Source organism: Musa acuminata, chromosome BXJ3-5 (assembly GCF_036884655.1).
Source record: "Musa acuminata AAA Group cultivar baxijiao chromosome BXJ3-5, Cavendish_Baxijiao_AAA, whole genome shotgun sequence".
Lineage (NCBI taxonomy): Eukaryota > Viridiplantae > Streptophyta > Magnoliopsida > Zingiberales > Musaceae > Musa > Musa acuminata.
Window position 1 is genome coordinate 4,612,211 of NC_088353.1, and position 20,388 is coordinate 4,632,598.

Consider the following 20,388-nt stretch of genomic DNA (forward strand, 5'->3'; position numbering starts at 1 on the left):
CGCAACACATTGCGTATGGGCCGTAATTCCACCGCCGAATGACACGTTACCCACGTTTCCAAGGAAGGAGAGTTACACGGGACCCACTGATGGATCCATGTCGCTCCAATAGTAAGGCAGATAACCGGAACGGGTAGGTGCCGCGGAGATGAAATATAATTCTATTTTCTGTTCAAAGATAGAGTTGTGACTCATCTGGTTGGAATTGGTGGGTGGCTGCGTGCCTTACCGACGGAGAAGAGGAATCGTTGCGGCATCTCCTCGAAGCCCGAAGCTCCATCTCCTTTTCTTCCCTTGTGCATCCTTCTTGCTTCGCCTTAGAGCGCCGAGAGTATTCGAGCACTTCCAAGGTTTGGTTTCAGCTCTCCTTTGTCATTTCCCGAAAAAATATTTTGGAAATTCGAATGGAGATGGCGGAGGCCGGTGAGTTCTTCGCTTTCTTCCGCGCCTTAGAAATGGTTCTAGCGAAGAAACGGCGAGCTCGACGGGATCCCAGTGTATGTAATAGCCATCCGCGCTGTGTCTTTCAAAATTAAGGGTTTTTAGGTTACCGATTGTGTTCCGTAGGGTTTGCCCCAAAATTTGGTCTTCGATTGATTTGCTGGCCTCCGCTCGAGCGCATGTATGAGATCCGAGCGGATTTTGGAGTCGTTGAACGAATTCTAGGGGTTTCTTTTGAATAAATGGCAGGAAATGTTCGAATACCTGCGTTTTGTTGCTTTCTCTGGATATGTTCGATTGGACCTGAAGCGCAAGTCTAGATCTAGCGTTTCCCTGAAGGTCCGACCCTAAGTTTCGGTATATTCGTTGCTAAGGAAGCGGACTGGTCTTCTAGTTTGAAGGAGTTGGAGATGTTGGGAAGACAATTGGTAATCAGGAAGGAAGCCGCAGTGAACCTGAGAGAAGTGGCGGCAAGAACTACTCTAAGGGAAGTACGGCAGAAGGGGCATATATATGTGGAGCTGAGACATGTTGGGAAGCGCATAATCTTCTTCTGCACCCTCTGCCTCACCCCATGTTACAGCGACACCGTGCTGTTTGATCATCTCCAAGGAAATCTCCATGCTCGACGCCTCACAGCTGCCAAAGCGACTCTTTTCGGTGCTACTCCATGGCCTTTCAATGATGGTGTTCTTTTCTTTGACAGTTCTAACGAGCCTAACCTGCTGTTATCAGGTTCAGATAGTCAAAATGATATGGCTTTGGTTCTTAGCAACAGCTCTGGGAACGATCATGAAGTAACTTCGAGGAATACATTGGATTCTCCCAGTAGGAATTGCTGTGGTAGAAAGAATAGTATTAATTGTTCTAATTCCAGTGGTTCTTCTGACGCTAAACTTAGATTATCTTCCAATGGGCATAAAGCATCTTTGAGATCTAGCTGTTCAGTCCTAGATATGGTTTCTACTTGCAGCTGGGCAGAAAATAGTTTGATTATTCCTGGGGTCTTACTGAAGGGGGAAGTTTCAAATTTGGCACTGAAACATTTAGGAGTTGGGCAGATTGCATACAGAATACAAGACAAGGAAGGTCATGGTAAGATCACGAGTATATGGTGTGCTTGGTTGGGACAAGGAGAATCTGACTTTAGTGATGAGTTGAACATATCCGCAAATTGTGATTTTGCCATAGTTAATTTTCCTTATGCATATGGCTTAGGTAGGAAGGGAGCTGTGGAATATGAAGAGACTCCAACATCACCTGGTTCTTTCTTTGAGATTGATGATTCTGGGTATCATAGGAAGAGGAAGAGGAAATCATTCTCAGACCAAGAAGACTACTCAGATGGTTCAAATGGTTGTTCTGAGTCTCTTTCTGGAGATGGCTCAAGTCTGGATATCGTTGTGGCAGATGACCCACAGCAGCTTGAAAAGAGACTTGTATCTAGCAAGGTTGTTAGGCGACAGCTGAGAAAACAGAAACGTTTGGCTGCAGAGAGAATCTGTGATATATGTGGGCAGCCGATGCTCCCTGGAAAGGATGTGGCTACCCTACTAAATTGTCGTACCGGTAATTTAGCTTGCAGCAGTCGGAACACTAACGGGGTGAGTACTGCTTATGCTATATGCGTTGTTGTTTGTCTGTCATTCTTTTTTTTCCCCCTAATGACTGCAGTATGTCATGCAGGCTTTTCATCCATTTCACGCATCGTGCCTCATACATTGGATCCTTCTATGTGAGTCAGAAATGGCTGATCAAAGAAACAAAACAAAAGTAACTCGAGGTCGCAAGGGAAGATCAACGCTCAAGAATCGAATTTCTTCCATCTTTTGCCTGGAGTGCCAGGGCACTGGTGTGGCCATTAAAGGAGAAGAATTGGAGAAACCTACCATTCCACTCTCTGAGGTTCCAAACGGCTATCTTTCCCTCACTAGTGTTTGAACTTATGCTCGTATCATAGTTCTGTTTGTTATTCGCCTTAGATATTTGACCATCATCCTTTCGGCTATTTATTGTGCATACCATCTCTCCAGATGTTTCTTTATAAGCTGAAAGCCATTGAGGCAAACAAGGCATGGATGAAAAATCCTGAAATTCTTGAGAAATGTTCCACTGGACTTCATTTCCCTTCTGGTTGTGTTGAAAAATCTCAGGTTAGCACTCCATCTCTCTGGTTTGTGCTCTTTGAGATTAAGCTCTCTTTAGGTTAATCTATATTCCAATTTTATTTGCGGCAGGAAAAAGTTATGCCTCTAAAGTTGCTGCATTTCTTCCGAGCTGATCAGTAGGAACCCCTTCTTAAATCTCACAAGACTAAGATGCTTCCATGGTGACCTTGCTGGATTTCTACATAGGCTATGGATGACCAGAGTTGTGTTGTAAATCTCCTTTATCAGTTGTACAAATATGTACACTTGGCTTCCAAATATAGTTGGGCATGTAGAAAAATATTAATGGTAGTGGACAAAGAGTGTTGTCTGTTGTGAATGGCATAGTTGCCAAAGAGTTTCTCTTTGTTGGTAATGATTACTGTGCGCATGTATGTGATACCATCTTAAGCACTGCATACTATTCCGTGCGTTATTGTTGTCAGACTAGTTTTTGTGCTCAAGCAACTTATTACAATATATAATATATACCATTCGATATGGATGGTATATACTCATCTAAGAATAGATTGGTATGGGTGATACATACTAATATCATTATACCTTATCGTATCATATGTTAGTATATCGATATGATTTCGATCGACACGATGATTATGGATCAAGAAGGCAAATCATGTACTTCATCATATACCTTGCTATCTTCTCTATGTAAATTTTTAGTGTTGAAAGATGTCTAGACGTCTTCTAGATAGAACGTTACTTTGACGTTCTCCCCTTTTATTATCTTCATCTTCTTATGCAAACTGGATCTAACCTTGCTAGGTTAGATGACATAAAATATGTATAGGAACTACCAATATACATGTTCTATAAAATGTCAAAACTTAAATTGATAGTTCTATATCATCTAAAAGAATATTTACGTCGCCAATCTCATGCAAGAATAATGTTCTAGGATGATGATTTATCGGAACCTGTGATCTCTCCTAACATTACCCTACATAAAAAATGGTACAGTACTGCCAGGCTATATAAATCACTGATGCTTGGGAGAACGCGGAACGGTAACCTTATCAATAAGCTGTACCTAAGTTCTAGTAATGTACAATACTACTCTCATACCTGGCGAATACAACTTAGTTTGCAAGAAGGGGAATGGACCAATGGCAAAACACCAACTTTAAGGGGAGGAAGCTGCAACCACATTACAGATTGGAGGAACAAGTCTCAATAATGGAAGTTAGATTTCAACAAATACATCTTAGTCTTACATCATGAATCTTAAATAACTTAAAAGGAGAACAACTTAATATATACACAATACATTTAAGGAGCTAAATGCAAAAGTAATCTTGATTCTCAAGAGGAACCTTCTGACACTCCAAAAGGATTTCTTAAAGTCTTCGAAGAGAATACACTTATCTCTAGACGAACTTCTCAATGGATGTGACCAAAGTACTCTCGGGCACAGCCCCAATCACAGTGTCTTTCTTCTCGCCGTTTTTGAAGATCATCATGGTTGGGATGCTCCGAATCCCATATTGAGTTGCTATATCTGGGTTTTCATCAGTGTTCAGCTTATAGCACTTCAGTTTTCCTTCATAAACCTTTGCCAACTTGGCAACAGTTGGTTCGATCATTCGACACGGCCCGCACCACGGAGCCCAAAAGTCAATGAGAACTGGAACACTGGAGTCCAATACAAGGGACTGCCATGTGGCTTTAGTCACATCTGGAACTGTAGAACAATAGCCAAATAATGTTTGGTTAGAGATACATGAAAAGCAGTAACTGGGAAAAATGGTATAGCCATCAGTCCACAAATTTTTTTTTTTGCACGAGAGGCAAATCATTATATTTATTATCATGTAAAACCATAAGATTCTGAAACTAAAGCATGTTATTTATAGAAATGATTAGTCTTTTTTATGCAGAATCGTCATCATAAAAATAGATCTCTCTTTCTTTGGAGGTCACCAGAATATACAGATGAACAATTCAAGTGTCTAGATGAGGTAAGTAAATGCATCGAGTCAAATTGCAAGTGGTTCTTCTCGAATTCAAACAAGAGCTTACAGATTTAAGGTACTAGGAGCAAATTCAAAAATTAAATCACAGATCAATTACTCAGATACTCAACAAATTTGTGTATAATTTTCTTTCGGAAATCCATTGTTCACAAGCATGTAGTATTTGGAAATTTTGGATTGTGGTACTTGCTAGTATTGGGTACAAATAGAGAGGAGCTCATATACCATATCCTCATCAAACAAAGGCCTACACCTTTTAGGTAATGGGGCAAGTTCAAAATTAAACCTCAGATCAACCACTCAGTAAATTTGGCAAATTTGGGTGTATGATGTTCTTTAGGACATTCATCATTCACAAGCATGTAGCATTTTGAAAATTTAAATTGTGCTACGTGCTAGTAATTCGATAAATATAAGATGGAGCTCATATACCATATTCCCAATAGTAGAACAAACCAACACATTTCAATGATGCCACTAAAGCCACTTCATGTAAGATGTCAACCACTCCATAAACCTAAAGAAGCATATGGGATGTATGATGCCAAAGAATCATTTGGTCACTATGAACAAAAGGAACCTATCACACCAAAGTTGTAAGCTAAAAATCAATAGAAGTATCAACCTCCAAGGTAGACTGTTAAATTGATCATACATATTTTTAAAGCATCATTGCACAAAAGAGACACTTTTGTGTGTCCAATTATTAACATCAACAAATGAAGCCAGTATCTTTCAGCGGGGAAAAAAGATGCAGTTGTATGAACAGTGAGTTCCCCATGCCATCCACTATCTCACACATTTGTAATAATATTCAATCATCCATGTTGAAGATATATCAAATAAAAAAAACAATTTTTTCCTGTCAACAGATGCTGCTCCAGCATCCACACAAACCCCATTTATCTCATGCTTATGGACCCAAAAAAAACAAGACATAGAAGTAACATCACAAGAAGTTGTGTAACCTTGAGATATAGGGATCCTTACATGGGAATGAGGGAGAAATATACTTTTAACAGTCTTATCATGTCATTTCATTAAATACGAAAGTAACGAAACAATATAATGTACATTAGGCAGATATTGGAAAACGTACCTAAGGCACTGCAGTTACTAAGGCTGAGTTTTCTGAGTCCTCATTTGACCTTGTAGATCATAAGATTTGCTGAGGCATACCATAGAAGTTAGGAGTGGACTGAACTATTTCAAAAAGCCTAATACCTACGAAACATCTCAATTGTAGGTTTCTTTCACCAGTGGCTCAAAACTAGACTAGTAAGATAATGATATAAGTATGTCTACGAGATGGCTACGAATTTCTGTTGAGCCTCAAAGTGCATCTTTATCACCTAGATCTAACATAACCTCAACACTCTGAACTCTTCCAAGTAGTGAACATGGAATAGGATTTACATACAGGGTTTCTTAGAAAGCTTTAAAAACCATACCTACTGGTTTATTTGCCACAAAGAGTACTGAAACTTTGCTGCTTTATTCAGTCAATTCATCATCAATCTTCTCTCGAATTGGAGGTACAAAACCAAATAGTTGTCGCCCTAAATTGGGACTAAGCAGTATCCAAAGTCTAATAGGTTGTAATACCTCACTTAAATATATAAGAAATGCTTTCCCCAGAAAACCACCCCATCTCTCAGATGTTTCAATTCGAGATTAAACTGAGATGAATGACCGAAGTAACAGCCAAAATAGAAGCATATGTGCTAATTAATGTGGAATATCAGTATCAGTAAAACATATATTTCACCATCATAGAAGATATTTCTCCTTAAACTTCTCCTAGTCTTAATGCTTATATTGTCCACATGGTCCAAATGGTACTAAATGATCCACTTGCCCCTACCAAATTCCATTTGAAAGCAAATGTTACTTGTCTCCAAATAATATTACATGTTCTACTTTACCCCACCAATCCTAATGTTGGAAGAACCAAATGTTACTACTCTCTAAATGACAAAGGAGTCAAAGTGCTATTGCTTACAATTAGCCAGCACTGATGCAACACAGCATGACCTCAATGAAACAACTGCAGGAGGCAAATTGGTAACAGATGTTACAGTATTATACAAAGAATATCAGACTAGATGGTTGTGTACGTTTGAGTAAATGAATGAGCCTCTTAAGTTCGCATGTCAACGGCCTCTCCCTTTCTCTCAGTTCTCTCATTCTTTGTTTCTTGAATCTCAAAAAAATATTGAATATCCCAGTTATTGTAATTGTCACCAATCATGTTCATAGTCTTAAACTCAGGTATGATTCATGGAGACACTTTCCAAAAAGAACCAGCAAACAGCCTTCTTGATGTAACCTCACCTTCATAAACCATACATATGCGAACTCTCCTATTTAACTCATTGCATCCTCCATAACCAGTCAATTCGTAAGGGCAAGCCAAGACATGATTAAACTACTGACAAAAAGAAACGAGAGACTCATCCTATGCCATTAAGCAAAAAGTAACAAGAAGCCACTCATGCAGGGCAGACATTCCAACATAATTACATTACATTCCAACTCATATCTGACTTGCAAGTTCCAAGTATGTCAATTTAGCTGCTCATCGTACAATACCTTGAAGAATTTCCATATTTTTAACCCAATCGGCTCCAAGTACATATAGACATATATCGGTTTTACTCGATCGAACTCACGGAAGATCTATGCATATCTAACCACATGTTAATTTAAGCCCAAAGGAAGAAATCCATCGAGGAACCAACAAAATCAGTACAAGAAACAAGAGAAATGTAACAGGAGGTAGAAACATTACGCTGGACCGCCGTCTCCTGAACCTCACAGACCACGGCTCCCCTCCTGACGACCCTCGATCTCGCCGCCACCGCGGCCAACTTGACCTTTAGGGGGACTGAAGCACACCTCAGGCCGCTGAACTGCGGAAGAAGCCCCAGCGCACGGCGGCCGAGAGGCGATGAAAAGGAGCCCGAGGCTCTCGGCGCCGACGCGGGCGCCGCGGCACGGCTACGGCAGGGTACCGCGAACGACTGGATGACGGTGGCGGCCATAACCACAGGCGAAGTGGCTGCTGCTGCTCCTGCTTGTGCGGTGGACGGATCCGCGTGGCGAGCAGCAAAATACGTATAGGAAAGCTGTGAAGGGGATTCGTGGTTGGGGGACGGATGGATAAAGGAAACGCACGAATGCGAACTCGGAGGACCAGAGTGCTCCACAATCGTTCATCCCTCCATTCCTATCATCTCAACCGTCCATCTGATCTTGATAAATTCATCAGATGAACGATCGCGATGATAGGAAGTAAGAAATGAACGGTTTCTGATACACCACCATATAGAATATTGTGTCGGGTGTGGTTAACGATCGAATCGGGTAATCATATCAGGTTCTTAATTGGGTTCTTAATTGGTGTTTCAATTAACTCCAGCCAACAGTTTCTTCCCCAAATCCCTAATGAAATGGTCCAATTAGAAGAATTATTCGTGAACCGGGTCTAGTTGGGTTGGAAGAATCGGGAACGAGTTAGCCAGGTAAGCACGTAAACACGTCGCTCCGTGATCGCCTGTTCGAGCCCCTCCAGAATCGGTTTAAAGTCACCCACCGAGCGCGACACGTCAGATGGGTCCCACTCACTGGTCATCATGAGCTTCATAATCTTGAGAGAGAAGATGTGGGATGATGATAATAAGAAAATGGAGAAGTGAGTATCTTAAAAGTGAACCTTTTTTTTTTTTAATCAATTATTGTTGTTCCCACGAACAATATGGTAAATCATATTTTTATATATAATAATATATTATTATTAATTATTATTATTATCATTTATATATTATTTTTATTAGTTTAAAATATTTGAGGGAATAAGCCATTCGCATTCTGATTAGATTGATGTAGTCTAAATCCGTATACAAAGGGTTATTCGAAGTATCACTTGGACAAAATCCGAAAAGGTTTTTCAACTTAATATTTTCGATTCTCTAACTTCGTAACCCGAGATAAATGAGTATAAAAATAATTGGATGATCCTCCTTGATGAATTTTTTTTTTAATCGCAAAAGAAGGGATAACTTATGACACTATCTTCAATCCTTATTCAAGCGGACTGACGAGTAAAGGGTGACATCTATCCTTTTTTTTATTATAGATTTTACGTGATGATTATATATCGGATGACGATCGATTGATTATAAATTATATCTTTAGTTGTAAAAAAAAAAATGTTAAGGTTTAGCTATCAACACTTGTCTTATCCACCGTAGAAAGATAGATTTAATTTAAGATAGTTGCAATGAGCAATGATGGATGCGTGTCACAACCTTTAGGTTGAGATAGTTGGGACACTGATGTTAGCTTTCATAACACATGAGCTCAGCAGGGTTTGGTGCATTTGCATGGGATAAGTTGGCCAAAGGAAAAATTAGGTACTAAAGTGACATCATTAAGTACTTTTATGATAGGGATTAGTCTCTTTTTTTTAGTTTCACAACAGATGAGCTCTGCATAGTTTGGTGCATTTACATGTCATAAGTGCTTTATTATGATGTCCTCATTGTGTTTCCAAATTTGTACATCTTTTTAGGTACTGTGAGTAGACAAAGCAAACATACTAAGCTGTTCTTCTCCTCCAAAACTTTTCCCTTCGTTTATTACACCAAAGATGTGGAAAAGAAGTCAAAAGTACTGCTTTTGTTTTCACTTTGTTTAGTGCAAAGAGTACATACACGGTGACATCTTACTAGAATAGACTATGATTTGAGCCTCTCCTATGATATTAATATTTGAATCTAAATTAATAGTAAAGAGATTAGGTGCAGTATCACTGATCAATATTTGAACTCTCAATTTAAGTAGGTGAGGTACATTAGATTAATATTTTAAGTATAAAATTTATATTTCTTGATAAATGAGCTAAGTTAAATTTATAAAATTATCAAATAAGATTTTAAATCTATAATATTTAATGAGTAAACTTATATGATAAGATCAAAGTAAGTGAATAAGAGATACATTACTTTTAGACTAATATTCTATGTGTAAAAATGTATTAAATGAGATTTTTAACATTCAAGCATCAAATATGCATCAATTTGTTTTGTCATATATCTCAACAAAGAATAACATAAGAAAGAAAGAAGAATCTAAGATAACATCATCGTACTGCGATGAGACCTTCGGATGCTTTGAGTAGACGTTGATGGTGTAAAATGGAATCCGAGAAAGAGAAGAGGATAATGGTTTTGATCGAACAATATATTTCGATTCGTACGAAAAGAAAACAAATCAACATAGTCAATCCCAAATGTTCCCAATCACCATTAAAACCCACTTACTCTCAAGAACAATTCAAGAAACCAAAGAGAGGATTACATTGCCCATATGAATGCCAAAAAAATAGTCACCAACTCCTTTCTTTCTCATGTTTCTGGTCTCCACTCATCATTTGGATCAAAACCAGAAAGATGAGAGAGAGAAAGAGAGAGAGAGAGAGAGAGAGAGAGAGAGAGAGAGAATAAGAAGTCATCCGTAGTGATCATGGAATGGCCACTTGCAAAAGCTAAACTTGGGTGTTGCAAGGATTCTCAACCTGGCGAGCTTCGTTCTACGGAGCGGTGATTCCCACCGCGCACATGCGACCACCATGGCGTCTGACTCCATCCGCTTTCCCCGCCGGTGTCTTTGTTCTTCCAAGTTGAGCGGTGGCTGATGTGACTGATGCTTCCCATGAAATAAATCATTCACGGTGGAGAGCTCAAGCTTATTTTAGATTCGTTAGGTTTAGGAGATAACATTTATCGTATCTTCGATCAATCCTGACCGAAGAACATGAACCTAAGTGATCTATATATATTTTTTGTATAATTTGTTACCGAGCTAAAGCGAACTCAATTACGGTAATCAAATTTGTTAAGTCCGAACTCTTTAATATAATTTTCGATTGTTCAAAATGTCGAATCATGAAATCGATTTAGATTCGTATTTGTTTCTATCATCAGGCTTAGTATCCATAAATAATTTGTAAAATTATATATTTGATAAAAATTACTTTAATTCTTAAATTAGTATTTAGAAAATAGTAAAATTATAAGAGATTGAGAAGGATAAGAGAGCTTAGTATAGTCTCCTCTAAATATAATAATACATATAAGGCCTCGTGTTTTGTTATAATTAAAATTAAATGAAGAGTTAATTTATAAAAATAATTATGCAAGATTGTGAAACGTGAAGAATCAATCACCAAATGTCATGTGAGTCATTTAATCACTATTCTAATAGGTATTGAGTCAATAATAAACTAATATTCAGATGTTCACATATCAAATCCCCAACATATTCGATAAGATTTATCCAATTAATAATTCACAATGATTTGTAAGTCACATTGGTCTTAAATATTATTCATATTAAAATTCATTAGAGTCATTTCCATGACTTTATGTTTATCAAACCACCAAACCTCCATCATGTCATATTGACTAACTCAATAAGAACCAACAAATTAGCATTCTTATCTTTTAGAACATCAAAACAAAAATAAATTGGAGAAAAATTCTGTCACCTATCATTAATTTGTCATCGATATGTTTCGGTAGGCACCCAACCCAGTCAGCACCGTCACAGCAAACACCAAACCCACTCTCCAGAAAATTATGAGCCGATAACCCAACAAGATAAGCATGTGGTGTCGTGTCGTCATCACGTGCTACATAATTAAGCGTATAAACGGGAACACATGACTCATCGCCGCGTCGTCCGAAACAGAAGCAGCCCGAATCGTCACTCCAATCAAATCAATCACTAACTACTAATACTAATTGCCGTTCATTGCGTCGGTGATCAAACCCTCCCCCCCCCCCTTTTTTATTGGAAGGAATTATTATTATTATTTTTCGGTGGTGTCGGCGAAAGGTGCCAAGATTTATTTTAAATATAATTAAAATGTTAACGTAATTTAAAGTAGCAAATATATTTATCGAGAACTCGAAATATCATCAAAAATAATATCGACAAAGTAAGAAAGCGAATTCCAAATGGAGCAACGGTAACATCGCCCTCGCCGATGACTGCTCATTGCCAACTCCTATTGATCTTATGCCAGTTGGCATTAGCTGATCATTAAACGTTCATTTATATTCTCAAAAAAACCCATATATATATATATATATTTATATTTCAGCGGTAATGGCCAGCCGTGCATGTCGTCATTCCAGGAGGCGGAGACGCCACGTAAGTCACGGATTGAGGCACGACCCACAAGAAGAATATGTGGCGAAAATTACAACTGAACTGCCATCGGGCCCTTTGTTATGAGGTGAAGAGGTCAGTCAAAAAATAATGAGAACATTATTGTGATTTTGTTTGATGTGTGTTATGTACGGCGTTAATGGCCACATAATATTAAGCAACGAGCAACATGCGATCCAATTTTGTGGGCGGTTGGTTCCAACATCGTGTCATCGCCATCGCCGAGAAGGAAGAAGTAAAAGGGGGAAACCCCATAAAAAAGGTGATCGTTTCCTTTTCTAAATCGGATTGGCGGCCTCCTTTGTATCGCCAATTTATCGTCATCATCCCTTATCGACCGTCTATTTAAGCCTCCTTCCCATTAGTTCCGATCGACTCGAAGAAGAAGCCTTGTTGGTTCGGACTCGAACGTTTCCCGATCCCTTGCCTTGATCTAATGGCGGCCCTCCGCAAGACCCTCGCCCGGCGATTCGCCTCTCTCCTCTGCCCGTCCACCGCGCCCGCTCCGGCCAGCCGCCCCTCGCCACCCCGCCGATCCTCCTTCCTCCAGAAGCGGCCTTTCTTCCAGCCGGCACTGCCGCCGGACCGCTCCGCGATGCCCTTCGGGGGCGACCGGATCGCGGAGCGGATGCGCTGCCTGTGCCCGGACAGGATCCGCCTCGACGGGCTCCTCCCGCCGCCGCCGCCGCCGCCGAAGCCAATCGCGGTGACGGAGGGGGAGTCGGAGGCGGAGGAGGAGAAGAGTGTGTCGTTGGAGGAGGTGAGGAAGGTGGTGAGAGCGTCACAGGTGGCTGCGGCGCGGGCGAGGTTGGTGGCGACGGGCGAGAGCTGTGTCCCGTACACGGACTTCGTCCGGATTTGCTGCGAGGCCTCGAATGGCGAGCAGGGATTGGAGATTGCGCGATCCCTCGACAAGTCGGGAATCGTACTAGTTCTTGGCAACGTCGTCTTTCTGAGGCCCGAAGAGGTATTAACTTATAGTAATTCCTTCTTTTTTGTTCCGTTAAATTAATTTTCTTTTTTTATTTTTGTTGTGTTATTACATTTATGGAATTTGTCTGAGTTCGGAGGTTGTTTCTGTGAAATGAATGGAGGTCTGATCAAGTTTTTCTCCGGGTTTTCTATGTCTCTCTTTCAGCAGGAACAAAAAGGATGGGGTTAAAAACAGGAGATTGGTGGCATTACAACTGCTGCAGACTGTTTTATTAAGATTTTTTTGGGGGGGAAATCCCTGTGGTATACTGGAGTTAGATCGGCACAAAAGAAAAAAAAAAATATTGGAGCAAAAAAATCTTCTTGATCTAGAGAAAAAGAAAACCTTCAGGAAGAAAGAAAAAGAAAAAAATTATGCACAATTTCATATTTTCATCATACAAATAACAATTTCGTATTTTCATCATACAAATAATGATTCGACCATTGACACACACCAGACATCCTAACATCTTGCATTCGACTTCATGTTACAAAGTAGCCCTTAATCTTAAAAGAACTGGTTAAGATTTCTTATTCGTGCATTTAATTTTCTATTCTCCAGTTCTGTATAGCTATCAGTTCTAATTTGAATAGGAACGGGTGCATTTTATGAAATAATTGTTGCATAGCTTGGGAGATCTAAGGCAAAAGAATTTGATATTCACATTCTTCATTTTCCAAAAAAATTATGGAATGAGGGGCCTTAATGAATTTTTATGGAATTGGAGTATATAGTTTACCTCTTTTCTTTTCTTTTATTTTTTAAATTTCTTATTTTTTAGATATACGACATTGGATATGATGTAGAGGATCCAAGTGTGTGTGTGTGCACACACACACACACATAAAAATAGACATTAGATGTGTGCCAAAAGAATTAATGAAAAATGACAACCTTGCAGCAAGGAAATTTTTTTAAGCATAGAATTTAAAACTTTTATCCAGCTTGTTATTTAAAGCTCCAATCTTGGTTGAAAATAAGGTTCTTATAACTGCTTTTCATTTTGATTTTGTTGTTATTTATGGACTATGTCAGCGATAGAAACTTCATGTTTCTTAACTGATAACCTTTTGTGGTAAGGTTTTTTTTGTTTGCGATTTAGAACTCAACTTTTATTAGTTTGTTATTTGAAGTAGCAATCTTGGTTGGAATTAGGAGTCTTGTTGATAATACATTTTCTATGTGAACTCTATCGTGGTCTATGAACCACTAAAATGGTATTAGCCTCAAACTGATAAGGCTTTGCAGTTAGGGGAATTTGTTAAGGATAGAACTTAGAACTTAAATCATAATTTTATTGTGATCTATGGACCATATGTATATTATCAGACGTGTGCAATTGGACATCATATGTGCGCCAATAGAACTTCATATTACTTAACTGTTAACCTTCTTGGAAGGGGTTAAGCATAGAATTTATAACTTTTATCAGCTTGTTATTTTAAGCTTCAATTTTTGTTCAAAATTAGGGCTCCTGTTGTATTTGTTTTCATCTTGATTTTGCCGTGATCTATGAGCCACTGAAATGATAGAAAGTTCATGTTACGTAACTGATAACCATTTGCGGCAAGAGGGCAGTGTAAAGCATAAACTCTGAACTTAAACTTTTTTCAGTTTGTTCGAATTAGCATTCTTTTCATAACCTTCTTGTCTAAATCATGATCTATGGACCACTAGAAGGAGAGAAACTCCATTTTACTTGTGTGATAACCATTTGCATATAGGGATATTTGTTCAATCGCGGAACTTACCACTTTTATCAGTTTGTTATTTGATACTGCAATCTTGGTTCGAATTAGGAATCTCATCATCATCCTTTCTCATTATAATTTTGTTCTGATCTATGGAACACTGGAATGATACAAGTTTCATGTTAGATTTTGTTAAGCATAGAATTTAGAGAACATTTGTTAGTTTTTTCATTTGGCATCTCGTCATAATCTTTTCTCAACATATGTACATTTATTTTAATCTCTGGACCACTGGAATGATAGATTCTGCATAACATCATGGAAACTAGTTAATTGAGATGAAGAGTGAGTCTTTTGTATTTCTTTTGGCTGCCCCTTCATAAACTGCAGGTTGCCAAAGCAATTGAGAATATGATCCCATCGTCATTGAGCCATCATCACTACGATCAATGTAGAGAAGAATTGAGGAAGATGGAAGAGACGAAAGCAGAGATCGATCAGAGAGCGGCAAATCAAGTCAGGAAGGAGCTGCAGTGTGGGCTGGGATTCATGTTGGCAGGCACAGCTGCTTTGATGAGGGTCACTTTCTGGGAGCTGTCGTGGGATGTGATGGAACCAATTTGCTTCTATCTCACCTCCGTCTACTTCTTGGCCCGCTACGCCTTCTTCCTCAGGAGCTACAAGGAACCCTCGTTCAAGGGCTACTTCGCAAGCCGCTTTGCCACCAAGCAGAAGCGCCTCATGGAATCTCAGAATTTTGACTTGAGTCGCTTCAATGAGCTCAGCCAATCTTTCCTGCGCCCTCTGCCGCCACCGCTGCTACCACACCTCGACTTCACATCCCCTTCCTATTGCCATTGCCATGTGAAGAGCCCATCACTGATTGGGTCATCACAGTGATTTATGCTGTAGGTGATGGTAAGGAAATAAACCAAGCTAACCAGAGAAAGGAGATGTTCTGATCTCACAATTTTTTGCGGCCTAAGAATTTACTGAGAAACATATACAATTGTATCGTGATAATAATCAATGGAATTCGATGGACACTGACATGAATTTATGATCATGCCACACAATATCGAAGCAGCTGACCTGAAGATTGCTATTTATTTTGCTTGTCTAATTAACATTAGACGTAAACTTCTTCGGTTGCAGGCAAACTTTGTGTTGAATACGGTTTCGGTTCCTAGTCTGCAGCAAATTGTTGCTCTTATTTACGGTTTAGTTTGTAGGTCTGCAGCAAATTGTTGTTGTTATCATGTCTGATGCCGATGCTTGGGATGGAATCACACAGCAGCAGCAGCAGCAGCTACCAGTGCCCATTTTCCAGCCTTGTCTGCTCATTAGATTATTTGATTTTTTTTTCTTTCATTCCATTACATGTGTTATATGTATATTTTTTCCATTACCATATAGAGCATATGTAACAACATTTGGTAGCGTCTCTACATTTTGTTCCACTTCCAAAGTGTCATATGAGTGCAAATTACAAGCATCCATCTCAATCGTTTACCTTTGTTTAATACTTTATATTTATTAAAAAATAATAATCTAATGAAAATAGGACAATTATTCGAGATAAAGAAAAAGGTAGTCGAATCTTTGTTGAAATAAGCAAAACTGTATCTGATTGGAGTAATCCTTATTCCCATATTTTCATGAACTGTTGGGAAAATTTAGGCATTAACTTCTTAGCTCACAAACATAATAAATCTGACAAGTATTTTTTTTCCATCGTTTTTAATATCGATTAATAGGAAAAGATCGATCATTGAATTCACATCAATCAGATAAGCATCACCATCCGGAAAGCGCTTCTGGGTAGGAAGTAGCGTACCGTCACAGTAAGCTCCGTGTTGGCCAATCATTTCACGACACCGAATAAGGAAGGCTGGCCTTCCGATCTTTCTTCGTGCTAGACGCCAAAAGACGGCCATGCTTTTGTCGCTTCTGAGTATTCCAGTCTGACGTGTGAAGGAGACGTATCAGTTTTACGTGGTTGTCAGGCCGTCAGAGGCACGTGAAAGATAGACGAACCATTAGGTGCATCTTCGCCGTGGCATGTCTCAAATCGTATTATGTGAAGGAAACCTTTCAGCATGACATGTCTCTTAGGATTTCTCCCTTCGTCTTTTATCGTCTTGTTTTCGATTATATATATAAAAAAGAGTGATTATTACCTAAGGACAGTAATATTTTTTCCAAGCCCATCTCTTCCTCGCGAGTTCAAATTAAAATTCGGGGTTCAACCTAACTCAATTAGTATGTTGTATTGATTATACTCTTTCCTTTTTATCGGACAAGGTTTTCTTCTTTTCGAGGTAATACAAAAGATAGATGAGAAGTGATTGATCGAAGCGGGTCTGAGCCCAACTCCTCGGATACGATCCGAACTTTCTCTCGTTTTACTTTATCTTTTTTTTCGATCTTCAGCTTTATGATTTGAATCTTCTATAAGCATGAATCTACACGCTTTGAAGAGAAAGGATCTTAGCTCTTTGTTGAGTGCGACGGAGCTCGATTCAATCATAATAACCTCCCGTAAGCCATCGGTAGAGGTGTTGGATCTATCTCGATCTAACCATCATGACAGTAATAACCAACCAAAGAAGAAGCACAAGGTTATAGCGAAAATGACCTCGCACAAGAAGCACATGTATATGTATACATATACATATACATACATATACATACATATACATACATACATACATACATATATATATATATATATATATATATATATATATATATATATATATATATTTCAACATACAATATTTGAATGAACCTAATATTGGACTTAAATCTTTTATGCAAGTGGTCGAGGCTCATCAAATTAATAAGGTCAATTAATCTGTATCCGGTAATTGCCTTCATAAATCATTAACAAATATCTGACCCACTTCTACGTTCAATCTCTTATTCGCCTCCCATATTTAGGCCTCAAGAAGCAACTGGTGCTCCAAATCCCCCAGCGTCAGAACCTGAGCTCCCAGAGGCAGCAGCCGCCTCCCCTTCTCATTCACTACGCTCAGATGCTTGCATGGGTCAACCACGATCTCAGCTTCCGCTTCCCCACCAGCTGTTGCATGCACGCGCTCGAATCCAATCAACTGTTTCCGCGGCGAGCCTTCGCCGATCGCCCTCGGTCTCCAGAACAGCAACACAGCATGGCTGCCGTCCACATCGCCCTTGTTGACGACAGACACCTGCACACGAAATCTCAGTGCATCACAAGACGAGACCTCCTCGACTCCCAGGAAATCGCGTCCATCCTTCGTCCCGTATGGAGGCTCCCTGTCGATGTAACTCTCGGCAGATGATCCTGACAGCCTAATCCTTTGAGGCGCCCGCAAGAACTTGTAGGAGTAGCTCGAGTAACTCAACCCGTCGCCGAATTCATAGACCGCTTTGCCTGTGTAGAATCGATAGGTTCGCCCAGGATAGCCTCGCGAGGGATCAGCTCTCATGTTCATGTCGTTCATGGGGACGTCGGTGAAGGATTCTGGGTACCATGTCACCGGCAACCGCCCACCTGTTTCGGACGAAGACTGTCAGCATTCATGGTGTCCATGGAACATGCAAGTGATGGATTCACCTGGGTTGGCGTCGCCGAAGAGAGCCTCTGCGAGCGCTTGCCCTCCCACTTCACCTGGGTATCCGATCCAGAGAATGCTAGCGACCAATGGGTCTTCTGCTGCGAAGGAAACGTCTATGGGGCCACCGCCCATGAGGACGAGCACGACCGGAGCTTTACTGGCGCCGGCGACGGCCCTTACGAGATCCATCTGTTTGCCGGGCAGCAGGAGGCTGACCCGATCGTGGTCTTCGGTTTCTTCTGTGAGGTTGAGTCCAGCAACCACAATGACTACGTCTGCAAATTTGGCGGAGGTCACGGCTTCCTCGAATCCATCCTTGGATTGACAGGGCACGTCGATGCACCCGGGAGCGGACGATGTTCTCGGAACATAAGACCGGATGCCGTCCAAGAACGTGATCGGGTCGCAGGGAACGCCTGTGAGCAATTAGAACAAACACTTTGCCTGCATCAGGATGCAGAGAATTCACTCGATGAGGCTAATTGCGAGGCATCGTCTACCTGTGTAATCGCCGCCGTAGATGCTCGCATCGTCGGCCGCAGGGCCTATTATGGCCAAGGAAGACACCTCAAGCTTCCTTAGGGGCAGAAAATCTCTGTCGTTCTTGAGGAGGACGATGCCCTGCCTCGCAGCTTCAAGAGCAAGCTGCCGGTGCTCCGCAGTGCAAATACTGTCGGGTCCTAGCCGCCCAAACCGCTTCTTGGCTCGATCGCCATCGAAGAGGCCAAGCCTCAGCTGAACCGAGAATAGATTGAGGAGCGCGCGATCGATGTCTTCCTCCTGCACCTTCCCCATCTTCACTGCGGACTCGGTGAACCGAAGCATATACGTTCCGCAATTGATATCCATTCCTTCGCAAACAGCATGCAGTTCAACACATGATCTCGAGGGAGAAGACAACGTTTGGTTTGGGGATCGGTACCTGCTTTTAGAACATCGGCTATGGAATCTTCAGGGGAAGCAGAGTACTTCTGGTCTTCATAGATGATCGCAACAGCATCACAGTCTGAGGTCACGTACCTGCAATTTCGTCCCTAATGAGTGAGCTCTATTGAGCACGAGCGAGCAAGAGTCTGTGATATGATCGAACAGTGGACGGGCATCGATTACCCCTGGAATCCCCATTCCTTTCGAGCTCTCTCTAAAAGATCGCCTCGAGCACAAGCGGGCACGCCATTGACTTGATTGTAGGAACACATGAGGCAACTCGCATAGCCTTCTTGGATGCAGCTCCGGAATGGAGGCTGGTATGTGTCCTCCATGTCCTGCTCTGTCACCTGATGACGAACAGTATGATGCCCAATCCAATCAACAACAAGACCAGACCAAACACTTATCTCGGCCATACCTGAGCATTGAACGTGTACCGAGTAAAATTGCCCCACTTCTCCAGATCATAAGCAGTGTAATGCTTGCAACAGGCGGAGAGCATCATCGAGCTGGAGCTGCCGCCGCCGTCGTACTCGCCCTGGAATCCCTTTACGTACTGGACGGCGTACTCGGACGCCACCAGGGGGTCCTCGCCGGGAGTCTCCTGCCCGCGGCCCCAACGAGGGTCCCGGAAGATGTTGATGTTGGGCGCCCAGAAGGTGAGGCCGGCCTGACCGACGTTGTGCATGGCCCGGGCCTCGACGGCGATGGCGCGAGCCAGGGCGCGCCATAGCGTCCGGTTGAAGGCGGCGGCGGAGAGGATGACCTGGGGGAAGCCGGTGGCGGCGCGGACGGGGCCGCCGAAGGCAACGCCGGGGCCGTTGGAGGCGACGCCGTGGAGGGACTCGGACCACCATTGGTAGGCCGGGAGGCCGAGGCGGGGGACGGCCGCGGCGCCGTTGGAGAGCTGCTGGATCTTCTCCGGGAGGGTGAGGAGGGAGACGAGGGCGCGGGCGCGGGCGTGGACGGGGAGGGAGGTGTTGCAGAAGGGAAAGGAGGCGTAGCCCGGGGGCTCGCATGCCGCCTTAGGGAGCTCGTCACAGGCGATTGGTGGACTGAAGCATGTGAAGAGACAGAGGAGGAATTGGAGGATCGATTGCCGATGCAGATGAAGCTTCCTCATCTGGATCTGAAGCTGACTTGGTCGTGTCCGGTGGTTGGCTTTAGTGCTATCATCGGAGTAGGAAATGACGCCTTTAGTTAACTCCAGCGGGTCAAAAGTAGTTAGTTTGTACAGTTATGGCTTACTACACCACACTACATTTGTGTGATGTTGCAAGACGGCGTCGTTAGTGCTCAAACAAATACGAGTCTTTTGGGCAACCTGGATCTGCTCCACCCATTATATCATGATTGAAAGAGTTGGATTCA

At 41.5% G+C, this 20,388-nt stretch overlaps 4 protein-coding genes across 4 annotated transcripts; 2 read left to right on the top strand and 2 right to left on the bottom strand.

Moving 5' to 3' along the window:
- Nucleotides 1-190: 190 nt before the first annotated feature.
- LOC135638594 (uncharacterized) lies at nucleotides 191-3,019 on the top strand. The gene is made up of 4 exons (XM_065151777.1): nucleotides 191-2,045; nucleotides 2,128-2,346; nucleotides 2,475-2,594; nucleotides 2,679-3,019. Exons 1-4 carry the CDS (start codon nucleotides 852-854, stop codon nucleotides 2,727-2,729), a joined length of 1,584 nt encoding a protein of 527 aa, XP_065007849.1. The 5' UTR covers nucleotides 191-851; the 3' UTR covers nucleotides 2,730-3,019.
- A 745-nt stretch (nucleotides 3,020-3,764) lies between these two features.
- On the bottom strand, nucleotides 3,765-7,722 carry LOC135637616 (uncharacterized). Its single transcript, XM_065150262.1, has 2 exons — nucleotides 7,374-7,722; nucleotides 3,765-4,290 (listed from the first exon to the last, which is right to left on the bottom strand). Exons 1-2 carry the CDS (start codon nucleotides 7,624-7,626, stop codon nucleotides 3,977-3,979), a joined length of 567 nt encoding a protein of 188 aa, XP_065006334.1. The 5' UTR covers nucleotides 7,627-7,722; the 3' UTR covers nucleotides 3,765-3,976.
- A 4,294-nt stretch (nucleotides 7,723-12,016) lies between these two features.
- Nucleotides 12,017-15,551, top strand: LOC103984499 (calcium uniporter protein 3, mitochondrial). Its single transcript, XM_009402006.3, has 2 exons — nucleotides 12,017-12,785; nucleotides 14,876-15,551. The coding sequence occupies exons 1-2, from the start codon at nucleotides 12,255-12,257 to the stop codon at nucleotides 15,383-15,385; spliced, it is 1,041 nt and encodes a 346-aa protein (XP_009400281.2). The 5' UTR covers nucleotides 12,017-12,254; the 3' UTR covers nucleotides 15,386-15,551.
- A 1,720-nt stretch (nucleotides 15,552-17,271) lies between these two features.
- Nucleotides 17,272-20,291, bottom strand: LOC135638828 (probable beta-D-xylosidase 6). The gene is made up of 6 exons (XM_065152290.1): nucleotides 19,436-20,291; nucleotides 19,198-19,364; nucleotides 19,010-19,107; nucleotides 18,588-18,938; nucleotides 18,087-18,503; nucleotides 17,272-18,023 (listed from the first exon to the last, which is right to left on the bottom strand). Exons 1-6 carry the CDS (start codon nucleotides 20,138-20,140, stop codon nucleotides 17,425-17,427), a joined length of 2,337 nt encoding a protein of 778 aa, XP_065008362.1. The 5' UTR covers nucleotides 20,141-20,291; the 3' UTR covers nucleotides 17,272-17,424.
- Between the last annotated feature and the right edge of the window lie 97 nt (nucleotides 20,292-20,388).